The following is an 11,650-nucleotide window of genomic DNA, read 5'->3' as shown; positions in this document are numbered from 1 at the left end:
CCTAAAAGATTACGATTAATTAGGATTTACAAAAATATATATTAGGTACCTACTTAAAAATATTCCGAATGTAATGTAACTATATAAACATTTATTTTATGACATTATGACAAATGAGTATAGTTGAAGAAATATAATTTGCAATAAAATTTATTGGTAATTTCACTGATCTTTTTAAAAATGTTGTACAAGCTTTTAATGCTGATAGGAAAGTTGAATAATATATCATTGCGTGAGTGACATTCCTTCTGGCATTTTAATTTGCCTTGCTGTTCAATACCTAGATGATTTAATTTTGGGAGTAATTATTTTAGCTTACATTTTTTTTGAGTAACGAGATATATTTAGTCTATCATAAGCTTGCTACCATTATCTGGCTTGAAACAGTGTTTATCTACCTACTCGTATAGTCCTATGTTATTATCTAATTCCCAATAATGAAATTTGGTATAGGTAGAGATAGTTTGAGATCCGGGGAAGGGCATATGATAGTTTTTGTCAGTCATCACTCATCATCATCATTGTATGCAAAGTCGCAGGCAGGAACTAGTTCGATATAAGTAGACAACTGTTTGATAGAAAATTAGTTGGGCAAGTATATGGTGCTTTTGTTTTCTCTGCACAGAAATAAATAAAGCAAAATCAATAATTTCTATTCATTTATTCAAAACTGGGATGTCACATTTATCCTTAAAGATGACGAATTAAGTTATCCCTGCCGGGATAGAAACCGTTCGTCTGCATATAATATGGATGGTTTATAAAATATGGCGGGAAAGCCATCATTGCTGGCTTGGCAGAAGGTTCGCAGGGATCAACAGCAGGCTCAGGACGTGCTGGGATTATCGGCTCCGGTAACATTGACAGCTGAGGAACAACCAGTGCTAGCTCTTCAACGCAAGGATCTTCAGGTTGGATTATGGGAGAAGAGATTTCTACACGTACTGGATCCTTGGGTAAAGGTGCTGTAGGTAGCTCAGGAATAGGCATAAGTGGTAAGTGTTGAACATGTCCCGGAATTGTATAAGGAATATCTTCAGGACAGGGTGCAATCATGGGGTCTCTTGCGGGAAGCTCAGGCACCACGTAAACTGGTAATTTAGGCGCTTGTGGAATTACCGTAGGTTGGTAGCTAACTTCAGGGGTCAGTTCAATAGGCAGGGGCATAGGGGCTGGCAGTGGAATATACTCAGGTGCAGGTGCCGTGAAAATCGGCTTAGGTATAGGAGCTTCTACTTTGACTGGTAATTCGGGCATTACCAATGCTGGTAATTCAGGGGGTTGTGGAACGATAGGCAAGTAATTGACTTCAGGAACTACTATTTCTTCAAGGCATGGTTCTGGGACTGCTACAATCTCTGGGAAAACAGGCATGGCGACTGTTGGCAGTTCTGGTGCTTTTGGTAGTTCTGGTATAGAGGCTACGGTAGGCTCTTCAATCGGCATTGGCAATGGAATATACTCTGGTGCAGGCGCCTCAGGTATAGGAACTTCTACTCTGACAGGCAAATCGGGCATCACAAAAGCTGGCAATTCAGGAGCCTGTGGTATTAATATTGGCTGAGGATTTTCTGGAACAATTTCTTCATGTATACAAGGTTCAGGCTTTACGATCTCAGGCAAAACGGGCATTTCTAGTGGAGGTAATGCTGGCGCTACAGGAATATTCTGAACAGGCATTTCAGGTACGAAAACGGGTTCAACAACCGGTAGTGGCATTGGTGGTGGTACATACTCCGGAACAGGGATTGGCTGGTCTTCAAGGCACGGTTCCGGCATGGGTACTTCAATTTCTGGGAGTTCAGGCATCACGAATGCTGGTAATTCAGGGGGCTGTGGTACTACCATAGGCTGTTGCGGAATCGCAACTACTTCATCCAACCAAGGTTCTGGTTGGGGAATTTCTGAGAAAACAGGCATCATGACTGGAAGCGCGTTCGCTGCAGGAATGTCCATAGCTGTTGTTTCTGGCACTAAAGCGGGCTCGCATGGTTCGGCTAAGAGTGAATTTGTCCCAACCATTACAGGTGCTGGGAAGTGTGGAATAGGAACCGCCACCGAAACAGGGGCTTGAGAAACCAAGGGTTTTTCTGCTATTGGCAATGGTCCAATTTCCGGTTGAGGGTCGTCACATTTCACGGCTGGTTCAATGTAAGAAGGAGCGATGTGTAGAGGGTAGTGGTCCGGGCTGCCTGTCCAAGCAGGCATGAGGATCATCTGGTGAGGATGAGACTTAGGCCTTTGTATTACACGCCCAAATGCAACAGTCGCCGCGAGTATAAACAGTGTCACGGTCTTCGAAACCTGAAACAATTTTGAAAAACAGCCAATTTTATTTTGGATACATTTTGGCTGGTTTGAAGAGCTCCTTATTCTGGTCGTAATAAATACAAAATCACAACTTAGTTCCGAAAAAAGTAATGTAATTTTCGGTTGAGTAAACCAAAATACATGAATTTTTTGTTTATTTTTTTAAATTGGAAAAAGTTAAGCATTTGACCACAATCTCACCTGATGGTAAGTGCCGATGCAGTCTAGGATGGAACATGCTTACCTAAAAAATGTCTGTTCACTCTTGGTTTAAAAAAGATCCAAGTTATAGAGTTTATAGGACATGCGGTGAAATTGCGCTTATATTAAGGGAACCTTAATTCAACAAATTGTATGCAAATTTGACAAATATTTCAAATTCAAGAAGATACAGTAATGTTCTAACTTAAAAAACCCAAAATTCACCTAAGGACTCTTGAGGTTTGACATTGTGACATACTTTTCTAAATTAACGAATTATAAAACAACCTAAGTTAAACGTAAGAAGTAATCAAATGTCTGAAACTAAATTAAAACTAAAAAAAAGATAGATCAAAGTTTTACCATGATTAGTGTAGTTCGAAGACACAAGTAGAAGATGCTATGATCGATTAAAAAACTTCGAAGCAATTTATACTTCGTTTTTTAGATTATTTCGAAATCTAGAATAGTGTAATAATAACGAACCTGTGCAATTATTGATACTGGATCGAGTATTTAAGTAAATAAATACTTAATATGCTATTTATCACTTAATTTGTTCTTTAACGACGTTGCCTATACTTGTACAGTACATTAACGTATCTTGATAATCGAGTAGTTAATATGTTGTTATGCGGTCCCGGGCCTAAAGAGTGCCAACGGGACCATGTCACTAAGCCTTCAATGTCCATCTGTCTGTCTGTTACTATGCTGTATCTCAAAACCGAAGGAAACGGTGCACTATTGCAGCAAAGAAAACGCAAAGACAATAATTTTAAAAATAAAATGTACTTGATTTTTAACTGTGTAAGTCATGAACTGTACTAGGTGGGTACCTAGATGATTCTAATTTAAAAAGAATCTGCTGTTATTACTATTGCCGAAGGTAATCCGCCGATATGGGACCTTGCACGACGACAGCGCCATTTATAGCGCTAGCGATATTTTGTTACAAGTTACAACTGTCAAGCGAGAAGTAAGTAAAAATCGTAACAATGTCAATGAAATCTCAGGATATTGTACTATTTTAGACAATTCTGGACGATGGTAGTATTGGCAATTATATTAAGGCGAAGGGTAGGGCAAGCTCTTTCCATACAAACTTAGTGCGGGTTTTTCTTTGTTTGTGTTTGCGCTACAGTTATTATTTTTGGTAAATATGCTTTTTTTTCTGTTAGCTAGGGCTTGATGTATTTTTTTTTAATTTTAACTTTTTTGTATTATTGTATTTTTTTAATAAAGAAAAAATCTACTTCAAGTTCTGCGTATATCCAATATAAGGTAGAAGTACTAGTCCTCGACGCTGCACTAGTACTCGACATGGGCACTTTATGTCAAAGTGACAAGGATTAAGTTCGAATACAGAAAAGTCTTCGTTGTTCAAATTTGACCTCTATTTCCATGAAATAAAGTGCCCATGTCGGTGACTAGTGCAGCGTCGAGCACTAGTACTTCTACCTTATACAAGCAAAAAATGAAATTAAATGCTATAGTGCCAAAACTAACGAATAAAACTTGCACAAGGTTTGTATGGAGAATGCCTTGCCCTACCCTGCGCCTTAAGAATGTTGTTTTTAGTTAAAAATTAACTTACTTTTTAATTTTTCAAAAAGTTACAGGGACTTACTTTTTTCTTCTTAAGGCTTGTCCACTTATTACGTTGTTCTTGTTTCCACCATACTTTTGGAAATTGTACATATTGCAGTCACTGCTCTTGTTATTTTTTTACAATTCGCAACAATAGATCTTTTTTTTATTTAGATTTTAAAATTAAAATAGGCAATGTTTACTGCAAAACCTATGACATCTGACAGCTCTTGCATGAGGCGCTTGAAGAACCCTCAGCACCCATAGTTTCATTTTTTCCCCCCACTACCCGCTTTGCAAGTTTGCACGTAGTAAATAATTTACTAATTATTTTATTTATTTATTTAATCTTTATTGCACAAAAGAAAACCTTATAGTACAAAAGGCTGACTTAATACCATGAGGCATTCTCTACCAGTCAACCTATAACCACGGAGTACAATTTTCTGTACCTACAAGAAACATTTGACGTTTTCTGTCTGTCCACGAAAAATGTCTCATATAATACTAACAATTAAATATTTTAATAAAGAGACCATTATACAAAGAAAACTTAATGCAGCATACGGAACCTTCAGAAAGAATGTTACATTACGATGCACTTGACCAGACATAATTGTTCTTATTCCGACAATGCCTTTTTGATGAACTAGGTTAAACTGGTTTGAAATTTAATGTATTCGAGTCATTAATTCAATTTAAACAAAATAATTACTTTTATCAGACCTATTATAGTTTTGATGTTGCTAATAAACAACACATCGTTGTTAAGACGAAAGTGGACGACCGCTCCGAAACCATAGTAACGTAGTCCCCATTTTCCTCTCTGGATAATAAAATTATTGAAAATATTTAATAAAGGTAAATATATCAAGAAATTCCGATCGTGCAAAGAGGAATGGAGAGAGTGATGCTTAGGATCGCCCTACTAGACCGGAAACGTAACGATTGGATCCGAAGCAAGACCAAAGAGACATTATGGCTGTCATAGCGCAGAGAAAGTGGACATGGGCGGGGCATATTGCAGGAATGGACAAGAGTCGCTGGACAAGACGAATCCTTGAATGGAGGCCCAGAGTGGACACCCGAAGGAGCGGTAGACCACCGCAGCGATGGGTGGACGACATCCGACGACACGGTGGTTGGGACTGGATGAATCAGGCACAAGATCGACAACAGTGGAAGAAGAGGGAAGAAGCCTGCATCCAAGATTGGATCACCAAAAGGCCACCATGATGATGATGATGATAAAATATATTGACCATATTTATGCCCTTCATTTTTTTTTTCAATTATTATATAAGTTAGGAGCATTTACAAATCTGTATGGAAATTATTTTTCGCTCCGAACTTTTATATGCCACAAAAAACGGAAAAAATGCAAACTAAAATTCTGTTTTTTATACCACGTCAGTGGCAAACAAGCACAAATCATGAGGGGTAGTACAGCGCCATCTATTTCAGGTTTCAAACTAAAGAGCATGATTTTTTTATTTACATGTATTATTAATAACTTCTATGGAAATTACCCGACAGGTATCCTGCATACCTATCATGATTCAGGAGACGTGAGCAGGATCAAGCCTGCGAATTCAGTAGGTAAGTTATAAGCAACTGTTTCGTTCCAGTCAAGTATAAGTGAGATTAAAGTTAATATATTTTTTTCTATTAAAAAAAAGTTAAATACCGATATGACAAGTGTAAAATTGAATATCATCGGAATCTGGTTACATTTGAAAAATCGTATCTCACTTAAGTGTGACATATCTTTTTCATAATCAAAGTGCTGTCATAACCGGACCCTTTGACTGTACGCTTTATGTCATAATTCATAAATACAAACATCACTCAAACGCTAAGATCCCGGGTGCAGGGGAGCTAATGTAAACCTTACTCGAAAGTGTAAAGGTTACTTTGACAGCGTATCCGCCGTAACACCTAGAAGTTTGACGATTAAAATTACATTTGCACTGTCTGGGTTGTCATAATCGCTGCCAACTTATCTTGGTCTGGCTTTAATTAAATTTGTTCTTACCAGGAATAATAAAAGAAAAAGTGTGATAGTTTTATTTGAATAGTTTTATGTAATCGATCCATTAACATTTATTGAATGTGAAGGCTTGGTTCTCCCCACGTTTCATCAATCGTCCTGTATTATAATTTCCTAAATCCTATAACATTAAATTAAGGTTATGAAAGCATCGCTAATTGACTATTATTTAATCGCTACCCCAATTACAGAACCCAAAGCCCATGGCAATTTTTACGCCATTAATATGAGAATTAAGGCAATCGGTGCCAATTATGATTGTAATATTGTTTTGGTCTCAGGGGAGAGTGATTGCCTTCCGACCTTCCAACGCAGAGGGGAAACTAGAACTTATTGGAACTAGTCCGGGTTACATCACGATGTTTTCCTTCACCGAAAAGCGATGTTCCACGCCTTGCTATTGCTACTAGGCTACCAATGCACATAACACAGGTGGAATATAAATATAACTAATAGTAGTTCGCCCCGAACTGAGAACTAGCGGTGCCTGCCAATGAATCTACACTATGGCCACTCATACTTTCTTGCAGAAGATTGACCAGAATAGCAAGACCCCTCACAAATAGCTTTTCGGCTCCCATAGAAAATTTCAACATCAGACCAGCAGTATGGCACAGTCATTTTTTTTTTCACGATTTCAGAGTTGGTCCCATAGCTAACACATTAACGGGTTTAAGTAATTGCTTTACGTTCAGTACCCCTAGTGTAAATTTGATCGACATCATAACGTGACGAACGCGTTTGCGTTAAGTCTCATTTTGTATAGGATTTTGAGCTTCCAAAACGTCCCGCTTGGCGCGCTCTTTCTAAATCCAATACAAAATGAGACTAAACGCAAACGCGTACGTCACGTTTCGAAATCGAATTTATTTACACTAGGGGTACTGATACATACTGTATTGCTGTATACTAATACATACTTACCTCTATTTGGAAAAAAATATTTGAGGGTGGCACATTATTTCGGTGCGTTGTTTCATACGCTACTTTTTGATGCGGGGCTAAACATAAACACTACTTATCATTTTATTCCCGCCACGCCGTGTCGTTGAATACTTAGATGTTAATGGAAACAGAATCTCTACTTACAAGTGTTTTAAATCTGTCTGCAGCAAGTTTATATTACCCTAGTACATATACAAACTCACGTCTCCTGCTACAAGTAATAATAAACAAGGAGATGTGTGAAATTCGCCTGTCCATCAATTTCATTACCTCCGTGGGTAGAAATCTATTTTAGATGTTTTATTAAACGGTTTTATTGAGTCATGCATTCTTTGTGAGTAATTATTTTAGTTTGCTTTTTTTTGAATTCCGAGATACGTATTTTTAAACTATCGTTAGCTTGCTCAACATTGCCTGTCATGCCAAACATTTGTTTGAAGTAATAGTCAATAAGGAAGGTGAGAAATTTTGCAGTAAGCCCTACCTACTTTTATTTCTTGGCTTGGCAGAAGGTTCGCAGGGAACAGGCTCAGAAAGTACGTACTGGGAATATCGGCTCCGGTAACTTTGGTAACAGCGGAACAACCACAGCTGTCTCTCCAACGCATCTTCATGTTTGATTATAGGAGAAGAGATCTTTACACTTACTGGAATCTTAGGTAAAGGTTAGATAACTCAGGATTCTCAGGAACAGTGTAAGTGGTAAAAGTTAAAAATACTCCGGACTTAATAATACAGTACCTGGGCGACCGAGCTTTGCTCGGTTATAACTATTTATTGTAATATGGTGGTGTATAGGTGATAATCTTAACTACATTTTTTTACTAAATTAAACTTGTCTAAAACAATAAAAATTAAAAAATTATACATAAACTTGAACATATAAAAAAAAAAACAAAAGTTAGTCACCGGGCGAGATTCGAACCCGTAACACTCGTTTAGTAGTCCGCGTCTTAACCCGCTGGACCAGACGGACAGTGGCCAGCAACACGAAATTAGCGACCATATTCTGCGTCGAAAGAAAAACGCATGAAAACTCGAAAACACGCGTTTTCCCAAACATAAGACTAATCTAGATCGATTGTTTACCCCCAAAAACCCCCATATACCAAATTTCAGCAAAATCGTTAGAGCCGTTTCCGAGATCCCGGAAATATATATATTTATATATATACAAGAATTGCTCGTTTAAAGGTATAAGATATATTTAAACGGGTCACTCATGTATTTTAAGTCTAAAACGCTGGACATATGTCACTCCGTACCGAGGAGTATCGTCAGGAGCTTGCGTTGACGGACCGGGCGCAGACTGCGAGCCGCAGCCCTCCGCGCGAGATGACTCTGCGCGGGCGCCGGTGGTGGCAGGGGAGGCAAGATTGTCAAATAATGGGTTGCACACAATACTCACTACATCATTCGCTAATGGTTCGTCCACACTGTCTACTGACGTAGTACCCAACACAGTTTTCCAGCTCGGAGTCACTGATCAACCACAATCACGTAAAAATTCGGATGACGACTATTTTCGATAGCCTCTCGTAATTTTCGCTTACGCATATTTTTTTCTTTCGCCAGCACGGTATCGAAATATCTTCAGGGCAGAGGGCTCTACTCAGGTACCTCAAGCACATATTGGCTGAATTTCTTGAACAACTTCTTTGTGTAAACAAGGTTTAGGTAGCGCCACGGTCTCAGGAAAAACGGGCGTTTCTAATGGAGCTAGTGCTGGCACTACAGAAAGGTTCGGAACAGGCATCTCAGGTAAGAAAGCGGGTTCAACGATCTGTAGCGGTATTGGTTGTAGCACATATTTTGGAACAGGGATTGGATTGTTTTCAAGATTAATTTAGGCATTCTAGGCATTGTTATAGCTGCTGGGATCTCAGGCATCACGAATGCACGTGGTACTGCCATAGGCTGTATCATAGGTTGTATCATAGACTGTTGCGGGATTGCAGCTACATCTTCTTCCAGACAAGGTGAAATAAATTCTCGATTAACAGGCATTATGAGTGGCAGTGTATTCTCTGCAGGAATCTCCATAGCTGTTTCTGGTACTATAATGGGCTCGCATGGTCCAGTGATAGGAGCTCCAACCATCATTGGGTACTGTGGAATTCCAACCGGTGCTATTTCTGCAGCTTGTGGAATCATCACAGGATTTTCTGCCATCGGCAACGGTAGTCCCATTTCCAGTTGATCATCACATTTCACGGGTTGAATGTAAGGAGGAGCGATATATTGAGGGTAGTAGTCCGGGCTATTTTGCCAAGCGGGCCTGAAGACCATTTGACGAGGATAGGGCTGTGGCTTTTGTAATACTTGACCAGATGTCACAGTCACCACAAATATGAACACAATCACGGTCTTGGAAATCTGAAACTATTTGCAAGAGGTGAATGAGAGAAATCAATTTTAAAGAGTGTTATTCTCTATACAGCGCGTATTTTTATACAACCGCAATTTGAAACGAACCATATGTTATAGAGATATATGCAACAATTTTAAAACATATTTGGCAATGCCATTAATTTTCGAAAACTTTTCGAGCGATAATGTTTTGCGTAAATACTTATCACTTGTAACAGTTGTGACGTCGCATCATAAGGATACATTGCGTGCTGAAATATTTTATAATGAAAAAAAATATATCGTTTATATTTATTTATTTATTTTAAGTTTATTGCACAAAATATATAGAATAATGTACAAATGGCGGACTTAATGCCAAATGGCATTCTCTACCAGTCAACCATAGGGCCAAACGGAGACACAATTGGTGCAGAGAGAGAGGTATTTAGTAAAACATATGAAAAATAATTGATTAGGGCCTACACTGTTCGTGGTCGTATCAAAAATAACCGCTGTAGTTTTTTTACACATTATTAACTAATATAAACGGGACTTATAGTCGCGTATTAAGTTTTAAATTTACCTCCGACGTTTCGAGGACGGCGTTGCCCCCGTGGTCTCGGAGAAGACCCCGACTTTCGAGTCAACGGGGACCGTTTATATTAGTTAATAGAACGCTGTAGATTGCCGGACGCCTCACCATTTTCGATTTAGTTTTCATCTAAATTCAACATGTAAAATTTGACTTGCCTTGTGGCTGTCAAAGGCAAAACTACAATGACTACATAATAAAGGTATTTTAGGCATGTTAATATTAAAATACAGAGCGTCATCTATTTTAAACACTCCCAGAGACATGAGAGATCAGAACAAAGATGAGAAAATGAGACACGAGGCTTTGTACTCCATTCTACGCCGTAAAATCAGGGGCCGGAGCTCATCAGCGCCAATCTCTGGGTGTGATATGTTTAATATAATTATAATAAAATATCATACACATGCCATAATGCAATTTTATTATTACTTGTGTTAATGTAATTATTATTAATTTTGTTATGATTTGATCTAAACCGTAATTGATATAATGCCTATATTTATATAATATTTTACTAGTATAAAGACATAATATATAATGGCTTTTGTTGTATTATATTGTTATATAACATAATACTTTATACGGTCAAAAACATTATTTTTTATATGGGAACGCAGTTCTAACCTAAACTAACCCTCTTTTAGCTAGATATTAGTTGGAGTGGGGTCACAATTTTAACCTAACCTAACCCAATTTTTAGGGCACCTTTTATTTCAATTGATCCTACATAATATATGATATAATGTAACCAGTTAGAACAAATAATAATAATAAATATAAGAAAAGTAAGTCAATAAAAGTAGTGCACCCCCAATCACAGTCACGTCTGAAAATACCTATACGAAGTAAATCCCAAAAAAATGTATACACGACCTTATGGCCCATATATATATTAAGGTGTATACATATTTTTGGTACTTTGTCGTCTTATCCATATTTTCAGATCATATCTACCTGCCCTAGACCTAGACTATAACCGCGAACACCGAAGTTCAAGAAAAGATTCAGATAGATGATAGATAAAACGTTTATTACAAACAAACATTTCTTATGCTAGTTATAGATTTTACTACCTAAAAGTACGGTTCTGTAAAAAATGTCATTTTTATTATTTCACAGCTTTCTATAATCCTTTGTATTTTATTTTCGCTCGCAAGCAAGAGAGGGTTCTCGACCCCCGCTCCGGGTCGTTTTCCTAGCGCAAAGGTTGTCCATCGCGGTTCAACGCGGAAACGCAGCAAGCGTGATGGGTTTAGTAGTAGGTTTAGTTTTATTTATACATAGTTAAGTTTATTGATAGTCCTTTTCTTTTTATAATGTTTCTTTAAAATGAAATAAGATCTATCAAATTACTCCAATTTCATTGAAATCGGTTAATTAACTAATGAGTAATTTCTAAATAAACACTGTAAATAGGCATCATTTATGTCAGCTGCACAAGCAGTTCTGAGTAATGACTACTTTCCTTTATACACTGATATCAAAACTATAGCTATAGGTATTAGCCACTGCGCCATAACACTTTTCATTGGGTCTCCATTGTTTCCCATAAAGTTTTAAGTCATAATGTATTGTTTGTCCGCATTTTTGTTAGTCATAATTTGGTTATT

General features: G+C 37.8%; 2 protein-coding genes across 2 annotated transcripts in view; both read right to left on the bottom strand.

Annotated features, from left to right (window-relative positions):
- Positions 1 to 646: 646 nt before the first annotated feature.
- Positions 647 to 11,650, bottom strand: part of LOC133529131 (uncharacterized) — a 60,276-nt gene continuing 49,272 nt past the window's right edge. The window contains exon 2 of the mRNA XM_061866765.1: positions 647 to 2,304. Coding sequence (XP_061722749.1) covers positions 691 to 2,217 — 1,527 coding nt within the window. The 5' untranslated portion in view covers positions 2,218 to 2,304 and the 3' untranslated portion in view covers positions 647 to 690. The remainder of the gene's footprint in view (positions 2,305 to 11,650) is intronic.
- Positions 8,301 to 10,514, bottom strand: LOC133529074 (serine/threonine-protein kinase WNK2-like). Its single transcript, XM_061866690.1, has 2 exons — positions 10,146 to 10,514; positions 8,301 to 9,475 (listed from the first exon to the last, which is right to left on the bottom strand). Exons 1-2 carry the CDS (start codon positions 10,164 to 10,166, stop codon positions 8,825 to 8,827), a joined length of 672 nt encoding a protein of 223 aa, XP_061722674.1. The 5' UTR covers positions 10,167 to 10,514; the 3' UTR covers positions 8,301 to 8,824.

Source organism: Cydia pomonella, chromosome 20 (genome assembly GCF_033807575.1).
Source record: "Cydia pomonella isolate Wapato2018A chromosome 20, ilCydPomo1, whole genome shotgun sequence".
Taxonomy (NCBI): domain Eukaryota; kingdom Metazoa; phylum Arthropoda; class Insecta; order Lepidoptera; family Tortricidae; genus Cydia; species Cydia pomonella.
This window is presented reverse-complemented; position numbering and strand designations above follow the sequence as displayed.